The 19,463-nt window shown below is 41.1% G+C and overlaps 1 protein-coding gene across 1 annotated transcript; it reads right to left on the bottom strand.

Annotated features, from left to right (window-relative positions):
• Positions 1 to 1,212: 1,212 nt before the first annotated feature.
• LOC104373056 (phosphatidylinositol 3,4,5-trisphosphate 3-phosphatase TPTE2) lies at positions 1,213 to 19,463 on the bottom strand. The gene is made up of 18 exons (XM_009978880.2): positions 19,408 to 19,463; positions 17,318 to 17,395; positions 14,926 to 14,973; positions 14,036 to 14,197; positions 13,092 to 13,211; positions 11,590 to 11,689; positions 10,689 to 10,752; positions 10,097 to 10,161; positions 9,453 to 9,513; positions 8,465 to 8,546; positions 8,294 to 8,382; positions 6,980 to 7,041; positions 6,013 to 6,093; positions 4,877 to 4,982; positions 4,120 to 4,217; positions 3,647 to 3,742; positions 3,094 to 3,164; positions 1,213 to 1,586 (listed from the first exon to the last, which is right to left on the bottom strand). Exons 1-18 carry the CDS (start codon positions 19,455 to 19,457, stop codon positions 1,484 to 1,486), a joined length of 1,536 nt encoding a protein of 511 aa, XP_009977182.1. The 5' UTR covers positions 19,458 to 19,463; the 3' UTR covers positions 1,213 to 1,483.

Here is a 19,463-nt window from a genome sequence, read left to right as displayed (position 1 = left end):
ATCTTAACTGCAGACAGCACTACTTTATCCCTTCCCATGAATGGAACCAGGGTCTTCTGATGGACATACAGGGGCAGGACAGGGGCCAACACCCACAACTTGGAACATGGGAAATTCCAACCAGGAAGGAAAAGTCATAATCTTAAGGCTTGTGTGAAATCCCTATCCTTGAAGGCCTATAGAACTGAACTGGGTTGTGTAAGCCCACTCTAGAAGGCACAGGAGCACCTCCAGCTGCTTCAACTCACAATATCTACATGACCCAGGCTCATTCTAGCCTGCACCTAGAACTGCAAACAATCAGTACAACACTTTGTCATTGAAGATAGGTTTCAACCTCCGCACTTGAAGTACAGTGCGGACAGAAGCAGTTTCCAGCTTTGTGGGAGTTTCCAACAGCCTAGCTCTTAAATACCAAATAATTCCACAGTAATAGCAAAACTTGAGTCCACAGATGTACTTCATAGTATGCCACTACCCTCAGGTAAGCACCTAGAAGGTAGGAGAGATCTCTTCCTATTCCATTAGTGAGTTAGTAGCTATGGAAAGCCATGCCAGTCTCCTCCTGCTCTCAGTTCCTAACAATAAAAAGGCTGAAGAAGCAACAGAACCAAGCAGCTACCTTCAACACCTTTCACAGAAGAAAGGCTTGAACAGCCTCCACAGGAGATCTGCACTGCTGAGAACTTCTGGAAGCAGAATAAGCATTGTTTGTGCATTACAGGTCTATAATCCAGGTCAGGAGAGGTCAGTGAGCACTCACAGTATTAGCCCAAAGGAGCAAGCGCACAGACCAAACCCATCACACACAGGTAGTAAGGCACAGCTGGCTAACAGACCCCAGGCAGTTGCCATGCTCATGAGCTGATGTTCCACCTCAGCCTTTTGTGGCAAGGTACAGTGGCAGAAGAGCACCTGTGCAGTCTTCCAGCCCTCACAGTCAGCTCCCAGGCCAGGTGTTACTCAAAACCTACTTAAGATTTCTGACAAACAGTGGTTTGATACTTCTTGAGTAGAAGTCTTAGTATTAGTCTGCCTGTGCCATATTACTTTTCCTCCCTCCACATTCCTATATTCTACTGACCTGTGGAAAACTCTGATGCTGAGGGAAGACATGTCAGATTTTTCCAGCAGTCTCCTGCAGACTGCTGGTCTCCACACACCATCAGGTTAATGCTCTTGCTTAAAGACAGACAATAGTCTTGGATTAATAAAATAGGGATTACCTGTATGCAGAGACATCTAAACTCCAAAGGATCCAACAGCTCATTAACATGACGTAACAATCAGCTGACACTAAGTAACTCTTCAGAGTATTATTGCTCTGCACAACAGAACTTCATGTAAGTTTATTTGCCAAGTTGTATCTACACAGAAATACATTAAGTACATCAACATGAGACTGCTTCACTTCATACTGAAGCAGCAAGACAGTCTCCAGGAAGAGATGAATTTTCCATGTTTCCCTTCTTTCAGCTTTCCCTTATGGTTCAGTAAAGTTCATCTCCACAGCAAATGTCTCACTGTAGACTTTCCATGTTTTAGACTTGTGAGGGTTATCCAGCTCATTCCTGGGAAGGTAGAGTCTGAAAGGCAAAATTCAGTAGTGTATCTTACAGCCTAAGACATGCTTTTCCTTTCAGTCAGCCAAGGGAACTTCAAGCTCAGCCTTGGAATATTAAATACAGTCCCAGATCTTGAATTCAGACAGACATCAGCCATGACTCCAGAGGGCTTTGGATCTGAAGTAGTCTGAGAAACATACAATAAATCTCATAGGTTTATGGTGGTTTTGTTGTGTCTTTTTTTCCCTCCCAGAGCCCCACAATGCAAAACTGTCGGAGTAAAATTAGTGTTACTTTCAGCTTAAGGCCTCCTGATGGGATGCAAGTGGCAGGAATTTAATAACTGACCCTCCAAAAGACAAAGACTTGATTCAGTACTCAGTGAAGCTCATCAGGCATGTTCTCCACTGTTAATGCTTAGCAAATTCATGTCTAGTTATTGCTTAATAGCACTTGTACATCAGCTGCAGCTGAATTAGAGGTACAAAGATAGGAGCACTGTCTTAGTAGCTGTTTCACTTCTGATCAGACCTCATCCACCTGAGGTCTATCAGAACTCTCTGGGCAGAGATGGAGATGGTCTCTAATAAATTGTGTTTAAGAGATCTGGTGGCACATCCTCCCTAGCCCTGGAGGAAACAAAGCACTTGGGAAACAAAACTGTTGACTGGCTCTGTTGCAAGGCTATCAGACAGCAGGCATACATTGATCAAACCCTTGCACTGGTTTGATCTAACTAAACATCTGCACCTATGCTGCAAGGTACATTGCTGACTCAGCATGTTGAAATTTAGAGTTATTGAACACACTTCATGACTACCTTTCCATATGCTCTAATGGAATCAATTAAATAAAAATTATTTCCTTCCTATTCCAGTCATGGAGAGAACAGTAGTTATCTCATACATCAAGTTCACTGTTCCTCCGTCTAAATGTGTCAAGTCTGATAGGAAAGAAGGAACTCCTGTTTCTGCATTTCTACATCACTCCTCTAGCAAGACAGACAAGCCCATCTTCTGCTGGCTGGAGCTCCAGTAGCAGTTCTAGTATCATAGTAACTTCTAACTTTAACAAAAGCATGAGAAGCAGTAAGTTCAAGAGCCTTTCTCTGGGATCCCAAGCATCAGTACCTTTAACTCTGGTCTTAATATTTGCCTGCTAAGCTGCTGAATAAGTTCCAGCCTCTCAGCCAGCCATGCTGTAGAGGGTGGCAGAGTTGCCTTCAGTTTGAATAGTTAGCATTATCTTTTTGAATTCAAGTTAATTAACAACACTTAGAGCTCTCAGAAAAGAGTCCAATGGATTAAGTTGATTAAGATAAAGAGCTCACATTTAAAACTTTGGCACAGTGCAAGCAAGTGTGTGCCAACTGCCTGCTTGCAAGTTACAATTGCAAGTCAAAGACCAGTACCCACACAGAAGCTAAGATCAGCCACCTATCTCAGCTTTCAGTACCACATTTAGGAACTTACAACTCTGTTCACACACCAGGAGTTAGGATCTGAAAGCAGTCACTATGATCACTTACCTGTTATTTTCAATAAAAGAAGTGTTGAACCAGAAGAAGAACGGGCAGTCATCATAGCCCTTTGGGAGATCCTAAAAACACAAAGACCTTGTCTAAGGACTCTTTTTTACAGAGCAAGAGTATCCATCTGTCCTCAGTAGTTTGGTTTACAAAAGCTACAGTGCCAGAGTCAGTATACTTGAAAAGCCCGATATCACACCCAGATCCTGTTTTTCACTGAAGTTATTTCAGGACTAGGTCACTCAAACTTAATACAATGAAATAAGGAGACTCACACTAGAAGCAGCAGGTACTCAACTAACATGTCTGCATTGTACTGTATGAACAGCCAAACGCCCTCCCTGCCTGCACAGGATGATGTAGCAACATTTGCTGCATCACTCACTGCACAGGGGTGGAACAACAGCTGCTACAGTGGGGCCACCCCACACAGCAGGAGTCACTGGGGAGAAACAGGGATTCTGCCCCAGATAGCACAGCCAGCACCCAGCCGCAGTTTGCACTGCAGCCTCTCCTGATACTCAAGGGAGGGTCTTCATGCTGTTGTACTTACAGAACGCGATTCAAATCTGACTTTCACGTCACCACTTATAACAGGGCTGTCTTCCACACCAATGACTACAGAGTCACTTTCAGAATCAAAGAAGAGCTGAATAACAGAACAAAGTATTACTTTTATGAAAGTTACCGCAGAGAGACAAGGGACCAATTCATGACAATACCTAGGTACTCATTCACGATATCCAAATACAATAGCAGTGCTAGAATAACAGCCAACAGCTTAAGCTACTCAAGTCAGAGTGAATTATTGCATTTAACTGACTTCTAGGAAAATCTGTCACTATCTTATCAGTACTTTTCCTGCAATTTAACAAAGCTTAGCTTTTTGATTCTCTCAGAATTTATAGCATCCATTTATTTAGAAAGTTTTATATCCAGTATTCAACTTTTAAAGGAAGATACTTTTGACATAAGTCAGCTTTCAGCTTCTGTGACTCATCTGACACAATTCCATGGTACTCTCACCTTGCAGTTTCCTTGACTGGCACAAACACATTCTAGTACAACTTGCTTCCTCACAATTATCTGCACCTTCATGTCAGTTCCATTGCCTTTCCCAACTCCTAGGAAGAAAGAGTTGTGTTATACCACAGTACATACATTAGCTGGAAAGACAAGTGGTCATGAGAACTAAGTGCAATCCTATTCAAAAGTGCCTTCTCTCCAGAATGCTTTGCAATGGACTTTAGAGAACTCACGTTCTAAAGGTAGCTCAAGATTCAGTGGTTATAAGCCATATTTTGTAGGAGCAGTGAATCCTACTAGTGGAACAGGAACAGGCTAATGTAGAGTCTAGTTCCACTGACCAAAACAGACCAGCAGTTTGAAGACTCCTTGAACAAGTAGTGCTGAACTTCCAGCCTTTTATCCAAATTACCAGTACATATGTACAGAAACAGGTATGTATATCAAGCTGAGAAACATTAGCTGATCCAATTCCACGCGTGGAGTTAAGTCTCACTTGAAAAGTGATTCCCCTCCCAAAAGAGTAGGTTGTGTGTGAGCCACTGTTTGACTAGACACCCAGAAAGTATGACAGAACACATGGGGCAACTGCACTCCAAAACTCTCCTCATTGTATTGTAACTGTGCCATTTGAATACTCAAATCCCACTAAGTCTACATTCCTATCATGGGCTTAAAAAGAGAGACAGTAGAGATCATTTGCCTAACTAGGAAATGATTACCAGATAGAGGAATGTCCAAATTCAAGAGTTCTTACCATGTATAGAGTGGATTTTGAGGTTTTTTATTTTGAGTTGTCTCTCTGGTGGGAGTTTCAAGTTATACTTGTTTTTCAGGATCTCATAATACCCAACATACCTACTCTGTAATGCAAAAAACCCAGACACATTATGCAGTTTCTGTACCCCACACAGACTAATTCTAGGCAGAATTAAATAGATCTTCTACACTAAGTTCTTAGAGCTAAGTCCAAAGCTAAGAAGAAAGTAGACATTTGTTCTCCTTCCCCTCCCCAGTTCAAGCAATCCTCTAGACAAATTCAACATTTACATTTTTAAGTAGTATTTAAACTTCATGTTCTAAGAAGAATTCTATACCTTTGAGTTCGCTAAGAAGTGAGGAGCTTTGGTATTGTAGCTTTTTAAGGGGCAGAATGTCTAAACGTACAAGATACTTTTGTTTCACAGAAGCATGTTCTGAAGAACAGCTGTACTTCCATTCTATTTTATATCAGTAACTAAAGTACCTCTCTGTCACCAGCTTCATCTCACACCTCTGAATCTCACAGTACACAGTGGATCAAAACAAGCAAAGCCCCCAACTGTGGTCTGAGGCAATAACTTTGGTATCTCCTTGTGAATGCAGTCTTTAGAGCATGCATTCCTTCGCCCAGCCACATCAGTGTCATAGCCCTCACCAGGCCAGGCTGCAGGCTTCAGTGCATCCTTGATAAACAGCCCAATTGTCTCATAGGGTCATACTCCTGTGAGGGTGGGCAAACACTGGAACAGGTTGCCCAGAGAGGTTGTGGATATTCTAGACCTGAATGCACATGGCCCTAGGCAACCTGCTCTAGCTCACTCTGCTTGAACAGTGAAGTTGAACTGAAAGCTCTCCTAATCTCAACAATTCTGTTATCTAAGATACCATAATTTATATTCAATGATATTGTACAGAGAAAGGCATAAGGAACATGCTTGGACAAAGGGGAAGGGTGGAAGATGCAGTGCAAGCCTACCAGTTTATAGTATTCCAACCCTTGAAGAAAGAGTACAGAAAGTTGAGGAGTTGAGTATTAGTAGGAACCTACATCTCTGAAACAAGGCAGGTAGCATAGGTACTCACAAGGCTAGTGTTGGTTTGGCTACTGTTACTGGACCTGCTCAAGCTTACCTGGGATGGAGTTTCAACTCCTTGAAACTTGGTACTTGTGCTTCTATCAGTTCTTCTCTCCCCAAAGTAGTCCAAACTTTCCTATGTAGGAAGATAACTTCAATGGTTAAGACATTCCTTATATCCCACCACCGTACCTCTTCCTGAGAAATTAATAGTAAACTAGAGTTACACTAGTCAATTCCAATAAGGGAATGCAAGTACAAATACACAATAGTTGTTTTGTTAACTTCTAAAGGAGGCTTTTAATTAGAATAAGAAAGTGCTAATTAGGAAGTCAGATACATTAAGTCTGTCATCCATGAAAGAGTGCTAACAGAGCTCACTGAATGAGGAGAGCAATATGCCTTTTCAGCAATTGCTTTAAAGTCATCTGTATTTCGAGTGGTCTGTGCCAGATCAAGCTGAACCAAACTCAGAAAAAACAAGTGATTAAATGGATACATTCTGGCCAGACTACCTCGAGTGACCTAGGTTTTCTACCACCCAGGTCTCCAGATTCTTATATCAGACCTGGGATACTAAGGCAGCATATGCATCTGCCCTGGCTGAGACTTGCTGATCTTTCTCCCTTTCCCCAGAAGGGCTTCTTGCTGTAATGCTGACAGTCAAGACAAGGCAATTCTTGATGCCTCACTCTACTTAGAGGGAAGTTGGGGAAACAATTGCACTTAAAAATGGTGACACTCAGAAGCCATATACAGTTTAAGAAAGTTGTTGCTCAAGAATCTAGGTCTATTATGACTCTAAAAAAAAAAAGAGTGCTTCAAAGTCAGTATCCTGTTAAATTTTACTTTCCTAGTTCTTCCTGATCAAGAATAGTCTTCAAAGGAATTTACATAGTTGCAAGACTTGCAAGAACTTTTTTGTAAAGCAGATAGTCTGCAAAAGAGATACTTTGAACTATTAGTGCATTTCACCATTTTTTAATACTAGAAGAATCAAAAAAATAAACACTAGTTTCTACCTTTGCACTCTCAAACTGGTCACTGTCTATGAGCCAGGTACAGACCATTGTTCCAGTTCTGCCTGTATTAGAAGAGAGACGTTTAATTACAGGAGTTCAAAGGTATTTGGAATTATTTTTGTGAAGACAAAGTTATAACTTTTGAAATAGAAGAGATAAGAGATAAGTGACACTAGAGTAGTCAAGTACCTGTACTTCTGGTACAAACAAGCTAAAGACAAGACACTGCAGTTCGTAAACTCATTCCTTGAAAGCAGTCCCCACATTTCTTTGTAGTGTTCCTAGAGGCACTTAAGTTGGCCAGTATCTGCATACTCCATTTAGCAGGGAATAGTCTCAAGTGCACGCTACTAGATTAGGTCATGGACTGGCACTTGCCAATGCTCTAAGCCTCAAGAGCTGCTTCTCTGCTTCAACTTTTCCCCCACAACCCTACTAAGAAGGCATCAAGACCACTAGCACAAGGGCTCCAATGCAGTCTCAGTTTTTAATTTAAAATCTGAGAGATCAAGTCATCCTTCCCTACACTCATTCAAGCTGGTTTTGGCCTGCAGGTAGTTTCAATGCTTAAGTTTGCAAAACATTTTAAGCTATGGTTTCAAGTGGGGGAAAAGAGCTTTCTTTACATGTTAAGTAACCACTTGGTTTAAGCCAGTACTAACAACAGGCAGCTAAAGATGTAGCAGATGTTCGCAGTGAAGTCTGTCTCATTTTCACAGGTATCTGTGCACTTCAAAGCTCCTGCACTACTACAGGTTGCAGATAGCACCCACAGGTCAGCTCACACGCAGTAGCTTTACCTAGCCTGTTCCCATAAAACTACATTGTACTCTATCACATAATACCTTGTGTATCTTTACTTAAGACCCAGTAGTACTGATAACATTGCACCCGCACCCCAAGAAATTTAAAAGCTTGATGTATATTATAGCACAGGATATTCAGTGTAGGTGACTGGCTGCCAGAAAACCAAAGCAGCAGGCTTAACACTTGATAGTAGCAGTTTCAGTAGCTCCCTATTCTCCTGGCAGACTGCTGCCCCAGCAGGCAGGAGAGCAGGAAGTTATTGAAGACCGTTTTAAGAAACCAGATGCCATCTTAGATTAAGAGCCAATTTGCACTACCTAGAAATGGGGTTGTGTAATACTAAACACTCAGTACCATACTGCTGCCAGTCAGTGTCTGCAGAATTTGTCAAGTTACACTCTAAACCCATCTCGTGCTATAGATTAAGGCCATACTTATATCAAAGAATCTATGATAAGTATAACGTGTAATTTGCAGCATACACAGATTACACATGATAAATTCTACCTTTGCCTCCTTTACAGTGAATTGCTATGATGTTCTTTTCATCCTGACTCATCCATTCACGAACACTGGCAGTGAACTTCAGCATGTCCCTAGACAAGAGGGAAATTAGTGGATCAAAGCAAACACCCACATAGAACAATCACGATGTACATATTTCTTGACAAGACTCACTGTAGTGCTGGGACATTGTGGTCATCAATAAAGATCCTTTCCACTCTGTAGTGGAAGTACTTGGGGTCATAGCCTTTTTCACCTACAAGGAAAGATCTGGAGTTATGCCAGGAAAGGGAATAGACTTGCAACAAAGAAAGTGGCTTGTGACACACAACTGCTGGTCTGAGCATATACCAGTGTTTAAAGTACAGTAGTAAAACCAGACAGACCAAAGTGGAAAAACTATGAGGTAATCTGGCTAAACCCATGATTGCTTAGCTTTAGTTTCACACATCTCACTTTTAAGTGAAAATTCATCTCCAGGCCCAGATGGCCATTCCTTTCCATAGAGGTTATTTAGGGATCTGAAAGTTAATGTTCTGATGTACTGTCAGGGTCAACCACAGCAACCTCCACCAACAAAGTGGTAAGGAGCTGCTAACACCACACTACTCATCTGTGATCCCTCATCTATACCTCTGGCAAGAGGAGAGTTTTACTTTTTCAGGACTTCAGTATCAATGTTTCCATATCATACTCTGTGTGCTTCCAGCTCTGATGCTCTGCCAAGAAAGCAGAAACTACAGGACAGTTGTTCCTGAAGTATTCTTCAGTGTTTTAGCTATCTCTAAACAGAAAAACTTTTAACTATCCATTCACTTAATTCTTTTAAGCCTTCATTAGAAAAATCCTCTAGCATCACCCAATTTTTTTTCCCATGTTTAGTTTTCTACTTCTTTAGTTAAGGTTTTGAAACACTGAAGCAATTGCCTAGTATAAGGAAGGAAGTCTAAACTGCAGGGCATCCAGTTAGTCCTTTGCAAGCTTCAGTACAATATATTAGATACTTAAAATCAATAGCCACATTCAGGACAGAAGGTAGTCAGCTGTGTACTTTCAACAGATTTTAAATTCTTGGAGATCTGGTATTGCCAGCATCATACCCTGAAAATCTGTTTTTCTGTTTAGAAGTGTTTCAATACAGTCAGCAACTAAACATACTTACTGCAGAGATTGTAGACTTTATAGTGGTCTGCATGTTTGGTGTCCAAAAATCTTGCAACTTCCTAAAGCAGCAACAAGATATAAGTTCAAAGTAATTAGTGTTCTATTCCTTATTTCCAAGGCCACCTCTTCCCCCACCCCTGAGTGGGGTCAGCAGCTACATTCATGAACAGCCCTTGGACAGCAGGCCTTTCCAGTCCAATAGCTCAGGTTCTTATCTGGAATAAGAGTACTACTGCATCTATCTTCCCTGCTTTACATATTTATGTTTCCACAACATCAGGCAGCATAACTCTAAAGGGCATTAACACAGACCTTTCAAACATATTTTTAGATGAGTATATAGTTCTCATCAGTTATATGCCTGGGACAGAACTGACTCAGTTCTCTGAAGCATTCCCAAAGAACAGGCACATCAGAGCACCAGTGTGCTACAAGTGTACTACAAGATACATCCCACTGGGCTCAGCTAAGAGACTACAACACAAGCAGTGCAGCACAGTGGAGACCACCATTTTGTCATTCCAGCCAGCCAAGAATCAGACTAGGATTGGCTTGACAATCTAGTCCACAAGCAAGTTAGTGGAAACCTAGAAGTGAATCAGCATTCAGAAGTACTGAACTTGGTAGATGAGAGATTTTTACCTCTATAGGATTCCTATAGAAAGACTGCTTCCCAGAAGATGGAAACGACATTGCAATAATGCGATCTGTGGAAGAGAGAGCCATCAGAAGTAACAGGGGGAACCCTCCTCATATGTAGAAACTATATGATCAAGAGTAGTATCATTATGAAGTAGCTTATTTCTACCCTAATTATAGGAACCACCTACTGATTTCTGAGAGGCTTTTTTCTGCCTTTAGTACAGGCAGAGCAGGAGAATAATGCTTCCTAAAGCATCTGCTACCATTAAGTACTAGCCTTAGAATCATAGGCAAAAATACTGTGAAATAGTTAATTGTTTCTCAGCTCTGGTTCCCTAGGCCTCAGGAGAATTTCATCATTACATACAGCAAGTACAACCTCTCTCCCAGAAGGCTAATCCTTGAGAACAGTGTCAGAATCAGGAATCCATATTTCAAAATCCTACAGAAAAGGAGTAGGCCTGGTTTGACTTCATACTTAAGTTTCATTAGTCTAAAACATTGCCTGTATTTCATGTCAAGCACTTATTAACTGAATAACTAGGGTTAGCAGGATGTAACATGCTGCAAAGTGCCATTTGCTTCTACAAACCAGTAACATAAGTGAGATCCAGATCAAAGCCATCTTTCATATAACGCCTCTTGTTTTCAGACACCTGCCAAAAAAAAAAGTAGAGTTAGTCTTCCAAAGGAATGCCAAAGATCAACAAATGCTGCCTGTTAGTAGGAAAAAACAACCATCTAGACTCTGAAGTTGTCATGAGTAGAAGATCCTCATTTTGCTATAGCAAAGTCCACAGCATTAGCCAAGAATAACATTTATTGTGTTAGCTTTTCGGTATAAGCTCCATACAGAATTTTTACCCAGAAGCGTCAAAGTTTCTTCTAGTGGAAAGAACATTGCAGACTTTGTAGACTGCAGCATGAATCTGTCCTTACTATTTGAGTGTTTGAGGGCTGAGGGAAAGAAGAAAGTTAAGGGCAGAATAACCAAGACTGCTTATTCCTGAGCAAGAGGACATACTTGAAGCTTCAAGTACCACCTTAGTGCCCCTGACGAAAATAAGAAGGGGTATTTACAATGGATAAGGCTTCAACAGCTAGGTTGTTTTGTTTTCACCTGGAATAAGCAGCAGCAGCATTAAAATTCCTATCCTCCCCTACATAAGCAAAAACAGTCTATGTACCACACAAACTAGAAATTATCAATTGAGACACATGGTGGTGTTGCAACTACTTTGCTATGCTGGCCTTCCAGGTCCACTTTGGTCAAAAAAGCAGCAAGTTAAGAATTATTAGCTATACTGACGCTGGGGGCAAAGCTCTAGTAGCTTGACAGGGACACTGCACTGGCACGCTGCTTAGGCAGTATTATCCGTTGCAGACCAACAGGCTGTGGGTAGTCTTGCTACTCACCACTGATGGCTGCCTGGAGAAAGAGCTAGCCTTGGAAACAGTAATAGTAGCTTAAATATACTAAGAAGCCAACTTACCATTCTCCTGGTCACCACTTCAAGTTGCTTCTTTTGTGAAGCCAGGCGAAATATTCTTATTAAGATGACAATTCTCAGAACTCGGAGGAAAATAACCATTCTAGATGGGAGTCAGAATCACCATGAAAGAAAATAAAACACAATTAAACTTAGATACAAAACTTAACGCTATTTAAAAGCTGTTTCAGAGACAGTTCAAAGCTTTCTTTCATATACTGAACTAGGATTTCTTAGGCTGCTCCTGGAGAAAGAATACTATGCTTGAAGAACACCATGATTTTATTGAGGGTTTTTTTGGGGAGTACTGGTTCTGAACAGGTAACAGAACCAGGAAACCCTCTACTTGCTCCAACAGACTTTCTCAGTAACCTCTACCAAACAAGAAAATTCCCTTAACACCATCTATGTTATCACCCCCAAATTCTTGTTCCTTGAAGCTTGTTCTCAAGTATACATTTAAGTATAAAGTAGCCACCTGAAAAATAGCCAAAAAAAAGAAGCTAGACAGGCCATATACATCATGCCTTGATTAAGAAACTTGAGAACAGTTCAGTATAAACCCTATGTTTAATCATTCAGCAACTTGAGTAGATGATTTGGTTTGAGGAACTTTGAACTGCTGTTGAACCTTGAAGCAGGCAAGATGCTTATGTGAATGGTTTTACCAAAAAAAAGCCTGAACAGGGGCAGCTGCTTTCACATACCCTTAGAGACCAGGGCAAGCTAACATTCACTCCTTAAGGAGTATGTGCTCCTGGAAAGTATATGCTCACATGCACATATTTCAGGTCCTGACACACTTAGCTAAAAATCCTGGTGAATATCTACAGTAAAGGGAACAAATATGACAGAAACATCAATCCCATCTCCTCCAGTTGAAGAGTCTGCTCTCCACTGATGTGGAGCTTAAAGTCAGCAAGACAAGGTTGTCCTGGACACCTCAATGAAAGCTTCAGGTTTTTTCCCCAGCTCCTTCCCAGTCCAGGATCGCCCTGCTTTTTTCAAAACGGAGTTCTTTTGGAGCTAGCAGCTAAGGAGCTAGAAGCCAAGGAGATGAACATTCCACAGCCCCTCTGCCCAGCCTGAACCACAACTGTGAGAAGCAGGTCTTCATGATAAAAGTAGTTTGCATTGCACCCTTTAGGAAGTTAGCTAGTTAAGCATCAGCTCCCAGACCAATACCCAGGCTCTCATTCCTCAATGTCCTTCCCCCTGAAAAAATGCTTGAGTCAGAGCATTTGATGACCTCATTATTCACTTTTCGTTACCTCAACTGACATATTCAGGTCACCTCTGCCTTCAAGACAGGGACACAGTCTACAGTATAACTGTAGACCAAAGTGAGGTCTCTCTATCCTTCACTAGTCTGTACCACAAGATACTATTGCAGCCATGTTCTATCATACTATGCACATATCTAGCTTACAGGCGTCCAAGAAAATTCTTAGAAGACTATCAAGAAAAGAGAACTCACTTTTAAACAGCTGCCATACCATTCTTACCTTGGTATCTGATCTGCTGCAGCAAGGTCTGAGAAGGAGTATGTCATGTTAATTAACAGAGTGCCCACCACTATGAATGCATCCAAAATATTCAGTTTCGACCGGAAATAGTTCCTGAAGCTGAAACAAAGGAGAGTTTTAAACAGACGCCTGTGGAATCATACACACAGTTACCGTTGGGGCCTGGCCTTGATGATTTAAGCCTGTGTTATTGAAGAAACTGGAAAACACTGATAAAGAGGATGAGAAAGAAAAGGGAGTGTGAACAGCTGGTGCAGGGAGTGTGAGAAGCTGACATGGGGAGTATGGGAAGATGATATAGAGTGTGTGAGAAAATGATGTTTAGTTTAGCAGGTAAAAAATAGCTCCTTTAGGCATAGCCTATAGTAAAGTTAAAATAGGTGCGTGCACTATTGTTTGTAACCAATCACAGCTGGGTGAAGGGCACGTGGACACATCGTGGCTAGAGTAATAATCTATAAAAACTGCCTGTATAATAATAATAATAAAGGTCACTGCTATCACATCTACGGAGTCTGTGCATTTAGCCACCACAGATGCCCATAGGGATAGCAAAGATTGAAATACATCTTCAGGAAGAGAACCACCTATACAGAACTACTGTTAGAGACAACGTCTCCTGAAGTAGTTCTTAACACTAAGCACTGAAGACTCACTAAGAAAATAATCTTACACTTGGTTTACACATAAGTCACAGCAAAGCTGATGCAGTTTCCAAGTGCTCACTTACACCAAAAGCACTTTATAAATTATTCTGTAGAAGAGTAACAGACAACATACACAACCAAGAAAAGATGTGGCCATTGCCCATGACCAGAGAATTAGTCTACATAGCATCCATGTTCATAGTCCATGCTTGAAACATTGCTTCTTTATGAGTTTGTGGGCTTGCCACACTGACGTAACTTTTGCCCATGTCTTACCCTTCAACAAACACCCTCAGGAGAACATCAATGAGAAAGAAGAGTGCTATTGCCAGGGATACACCTTCAAGAATTTCTCTAACACCCTTCTTCTTCTCACTGATAGCCAGATCCACAATCACGACTATAATGTCCACAATGATAAGTACAACTCCAAATACTCTGCAAAAAGAAAAATATAAGTCAACTTGAGAGGTAGGAATGAACTGCTGACATTTATTGACAGAAGAGCACAAGTCCAGATTTTTGTTTTAAGCTGTTCCATTGGAAGTGTGTTCTCTTACATACAGATTGAGGCCTGCTGGTACAAGCAGCTGAAGGATTAAAATCGCATTTTTAAAGTGATCTGCACAGAGTACATCATCCATGTGGAACCATACACTTACCTCAGACTCTGCTGTAGCTATTAACCCATAATTCCACAACTACCTGGAAGTGGTGCAAACCCAAGTGTTTTAAGGCACACAAGTGTCAGTGCTGTCTTTCAGCTTACTCACCTATCCTCCCACTTGTAACTTAGTTTAGTCCCTCAAAAATAACTGCTTAATGGCTTACCTTGTATCAGCACCTACACCGCATACAGCTGACCAACTGGTTGTTCAAAAGCTGCCACAGCCTGGAGTAAGCCATTAAAGAGCTTCTAGCCAAGTCAACAGCATTTACAGTTATGACTACATCCTCCAAGGAGAGCTGAAGTCAGATCTATTTAAGATTGCTTTCCCAATCCAAGTACTTTTATTCAGTCAGCCTTTAAGGGGTGATAGGGGATTCAGTGCTTTCTAGACAGAGCAGGCTGAAGTGACTGTTGTTCAAGGAACCCTTCAAATTCTTACACCAGAAAAAAGGACTATTTCTATCTTGTCCGTATCATTACAAGCATGATCTTTTACCTGAATCCAAATGACATCACAAACGGGGAAATTTTTCTCCTAGTTGCACTGCAAGAGAAGAGAATTGGCATCAAGACAAGTGACATTTTGCTACTGATCCCAGCCACAAGAGCACTGTTACATTCTTTTGGTTTTAGAATTCTGTACAGTAGTAATCTCATATTTAAGAGGAGATTATTCAGTTTCATTCCTGAAATACATAGCTTAAGATAGTACTTGAAAGTAATACTTCGACCACTTGTTAGAAGTAGCACTCATCAGTTACAGACCCTAGAAGTACAGCAGTATGTACTTATGTATAATACTATTCAGTGTCACAATTCCAGTGACACCAGAAGTCTGGCTTAATGCCTAGTTATAAGCTTTAATAAACGGACTTATATAATAGCTTTGGTCAAGAGGAAGATTAAGGATAAACATCTCTTAAGGTATCTTTTTCAAGATATTAGCTTATTGTATCAGGATTTTTAACTTCAGGCCTGGAAAAACCTGCACTGCTTAGTAGCTCCACTACTGCTTCTGTGCTCTTGGAATAGAGGAAGAAAGACTCCTCTTCTACCTTTAAAAGGAAACATTGGTTCAGCTTTCAGATTGAAGACTCAAGTGCCTTTTAAGAAAATGAGTTACTGAAGCTAAGTTCTTCCAATTGTCAGAGTTATCTCCAGCCCTAGCAGGGTTCCAGCTCCTGTTTTCAGTTACAGAAGATTATTTGTTGCCTCTTTGGTATGCTTTAAGCTTTCTCAGTTAAGCAAAGGCTTAGCTTTAAGCATCTCACTAGCTGAAAGCATCTTTAGGATACACCAAGAACTAAGGTAGAACCAATTATCTGCAAACCCCAAGTTCTGACAGTTTGAAAAACAGATTCCAAATTTGTTAATTAACCTTGGGATTACTTAACTACTGTAAGCATTGAGTCTTTCTTAGACACTTAGAAGAAAACACCTTCTCCAAGTATATCACTGACAGTAAGACCTACCAAAAGTTCTGACATCCTGACAAACAGTACTGGTAAATTCCTTTTGTATTGTTCACATATCTACCCCATCTTCCCTGTTACTACAGGGAGTTACTACAAGTAACTACAAGTTACTACACTTCCCTCACCACCACCACTAGAGATACCACCATTACAGGAATTCCTTGTCAGCTCAATAATGCTTATTCAGGAATTCCTTGTCAGCTCAATAATGCTTATTACAACCCAGTGATCCTGGCTGAGCTACTTGTTTCTTCTAGGGCAACTTGAGCACTGCACTTCATTTGGTGCATATTCTTAACATCTCAGTAACTCAGATTAAGACAAGGCTAGATATCTTTGAGGTGATGAGGAAGTAGCTTACTGGGCTTACTGAATTAACCCACACTTCTCATCACCAGACTCATACTTTAAACTAAGGAACACAATCTAACCAAAGCAAACATCTGCATCCTTAAGCAGGAATGAGATACTTAGGTTGTAGTATACACTCTTCCCATGGAAGTCAAGGATGTAATAACAGGTCTTGTCGTGAAGGCAGCCTAGCATGTAGGAAGTTCTCCTTGCATTTATCAGTGTTTAATACCTAGGGACGCACTGCAGTAATTACACTAACTGTTTGTTGGTCTATGTCTTTACCCAGTCAATCCCACCACACAAATGTAGTAGTTATACCATGACTTCAGCTTCCACAGTCTAAGAACAACTACCTGTATTAGGTGCACTGAAGTCTGAAATATACACAGACTACTCCAATTCAGCCTGCCAACATCTTAAAATCAGTTGAAGGGAACGTGGCACATTTGCTTACATACTTAGCTTAAAGCCTTTGTGAAATGCTTTTGTAAATGTCAACTTCTGAATTCTAGAAAGACATGTCACGTAGAAGAACTGAAATAACAGGCTTAGTCTTACTGCTCTTAAGCTGTAGGAACAGAAAACCAAATCTATTCACTTGTCACTGACTTGACTAAGTATGCTATAAGATTTAGTGACAAGTTAAACACCATTAGAAAAAAAACTACTTCAAGAACAGAGTTCATCACCAGCAAGTTCAGACAGTTTAGTCTTGATGAGGGCATGACGCTAATTCACCTCATTATCTCACCAGCATTTGTTCTTCTGTGCTTTCCCAACTCTTTCCTTTGGGAAAATTTAATCAATGCAGTTTGGACTACCCATTCTCCACTCACAGCATAATGGACTTGTAGCTAGTTCTTGGGTTGGGCTTTCATTTCTAGAGGCATGAAGAAGCTTCCTGAACTTACTTGTCTTTATTAGGTACTAGAACAAACATCAGTATCAAGTGATTTACTGGGCTTATAACTACTTCAGCAAGCCATCTGCCTTCTTATTTTGGCTCAACAGTTTCCACTTTCGGGGGTAAGCAAGGCATTTAGTACATCATTAGCTTACTTGGAACAGCTGTCTGGTTCATTATCCTCATCACGGCCATCATCAATCTTTACTGTGGGCTCTTCTGCTGCTGGAGAGCTGGCAAAGGAATATCACAAGTCACATACTGATACAGATGTCAACTTCATACATCGCTACTCTTCATTGTTCCAGAGAAAATATTAACTGTCAGCTGAGCAGTGAGCAACAGCCTGGGTCACAGCCCAGGCATAGTACCAGGGGAAGAAAGACTTTCCATATGTTGGCACAGCAGAACCCCTTGGCTTGTACTGACCTAGTTAGCATTAGCAATCCATCTCTCAAAAGTTTCTCTTTTGGGAGAGGAAGGGAACAGATGTGTTCAGCAATAGGTTGAAGGGCTGTGAATCAGGGCCTCCAAGAGTCCACTGAGGATTTAACAGTTCAGTCCAGACTCTGGAAGTGCTAGAAACATGTATGTGCAAAATTGCTTCAGAGAGTCCAAACGACATTAATATTACAGTAAACTACTTGTTCAGAGAAATAATGTTTTTCATCAGGAAACGCCATAGCACAGAGATGTTTTTGTGCAGAGCAGGACACCAGACCGGAAACTGGAAGACCAGAGCAGCAGCAGCTGAGCTAGTGCTAGAACAGCATTTTTTGGGAGTAGTGGCTGCTTGCCATAACTTCCTTAAAAGGGTCTCTTAAGATTAATTTTTTCTTCAGTCACCTAAGAAGCTTTGAAGGCCACATGATGACTTCAGAGAAAGTCAAGTGTAACATCCAAATCCAGGAGTTTCTAATTCAGCTTTCTCCACAGAAATACTGTGCTGCATAATACCACAGCCACAGTGTTTCAGGTGACTCTGCCTCTGGCATCATTGCTTCTTGGGCAGGAGCAACTACACACACGTATTCAGCATTTGTTTCCATGCTGCTCTGAGGCAATCTAGCATGTTTGAAGCATTAATGTAACAACTCAGAAAATCCAAGTATTCTTCATCCTCCACAATGGTCCCACGTACCAGCACTGCTTCTGCAGTGTGGGCTAACCCCCTTTTAAGCAAGAAATTTAATGATGCATTTCCTACTGTTTCAGCAGCCAGTATTGATGGTTCACCACCTGCACTCAGTATCAGGCTGAACAGAGGAATGATTCCCCCCCAAAAGTTTTGTTATTTAAGGCTGATTTTCTAACTCCCATTTCTTCAGATACCAGTATCCCTATTTTGTTCCTAGAACTGAAGCTCTAGCAATGTATGGCTATTCAGCTTTGCTTCCCAGCTATTCTTATGGGATATTCACTTGGGAGTTTCCACTTAATGTGCAGCTGAAATGCTTCACTCATTAAAGTAAGTTACTGCTACAGCGGTTTTGCTGCAGGTCACTCGCTTATACTTGTAGACACATGAAGCGCACCAAATGCCACCTTATCTTCTACTGTGATTAAAATAAGAACAGGCAACAACAGTGCTTTGTGTTAGGAAGCCAATCTTTAACACAAAAAGAAAACAGAAGCCAAGTCCAAGTACACTGTTTCCACTGCATTCTCACACAAAAACTCAATTCTAGATAATGCTCTTCTCAGAGGGAGTTTGTTTTGCTGAACACTCTACATCTACTTGTTGTCCAAGCTGGAACAAGCTCTCTGCCACAAGCTACAACACCTCATCTTTGACTACTGTGGTGAAAGAGAAGAAAATGAGGATATACTAGAAAAACATATTTCCTGCACACGCATGCAGAACTTCAGACTTAAAGCTTTTAAAGAGAGCAGAGCAAGATGCTCTTGCTTTGTGAGAGAGCTTGGCAATGTTTCTGGAAGCTAGAAGAGAGCGTGCTTTACTGCCACAAGCTTGTTATACCTGGGCTGGGTTCTGGGTACTTCTTAACTACCTGTAAGAAGTCAATCACAATAGCATATCTTTCTCAAACATATCACTCCTCACAGAAAACAGCATTTGAGGGGCAGGGGGAGAGGAGGGAGAAATACAAAGACTATACACTATACAAACTTCAAGCACTCCATCATTGTTTTCCGTTACATTTAAAGCACTAAGCAACTCTAGACAGGGACCACACACACTCCAGCCCCAAACCTATACACTGGTACAGCTCATTTCACTCACCTGGACACTTCTGTCAGCTCTGCCCCTTGTTCATACCTCACAGTTGTCATTTTGCC

This window comes from Tauraco erythrolophus, chromosome 1, assembly GCF_009769465.1.
Source record: "Tauraco erythrolophus isolate bTauEry1 chromosome 1, bTauEry1.pri, whole genome shotgun sequence".
Lineage (NCBI taxonomy): Eukaryota > Metazoa > Chordata > Aves > Musophagiformes > Musophagidae > Tauraco > Tauraco erythrolophus.
The sequence above is the reverse complement of the archived record's forward strand: the minus strand, read 5'-3'. Positions and strand labels throughout refer to the sequence as shown.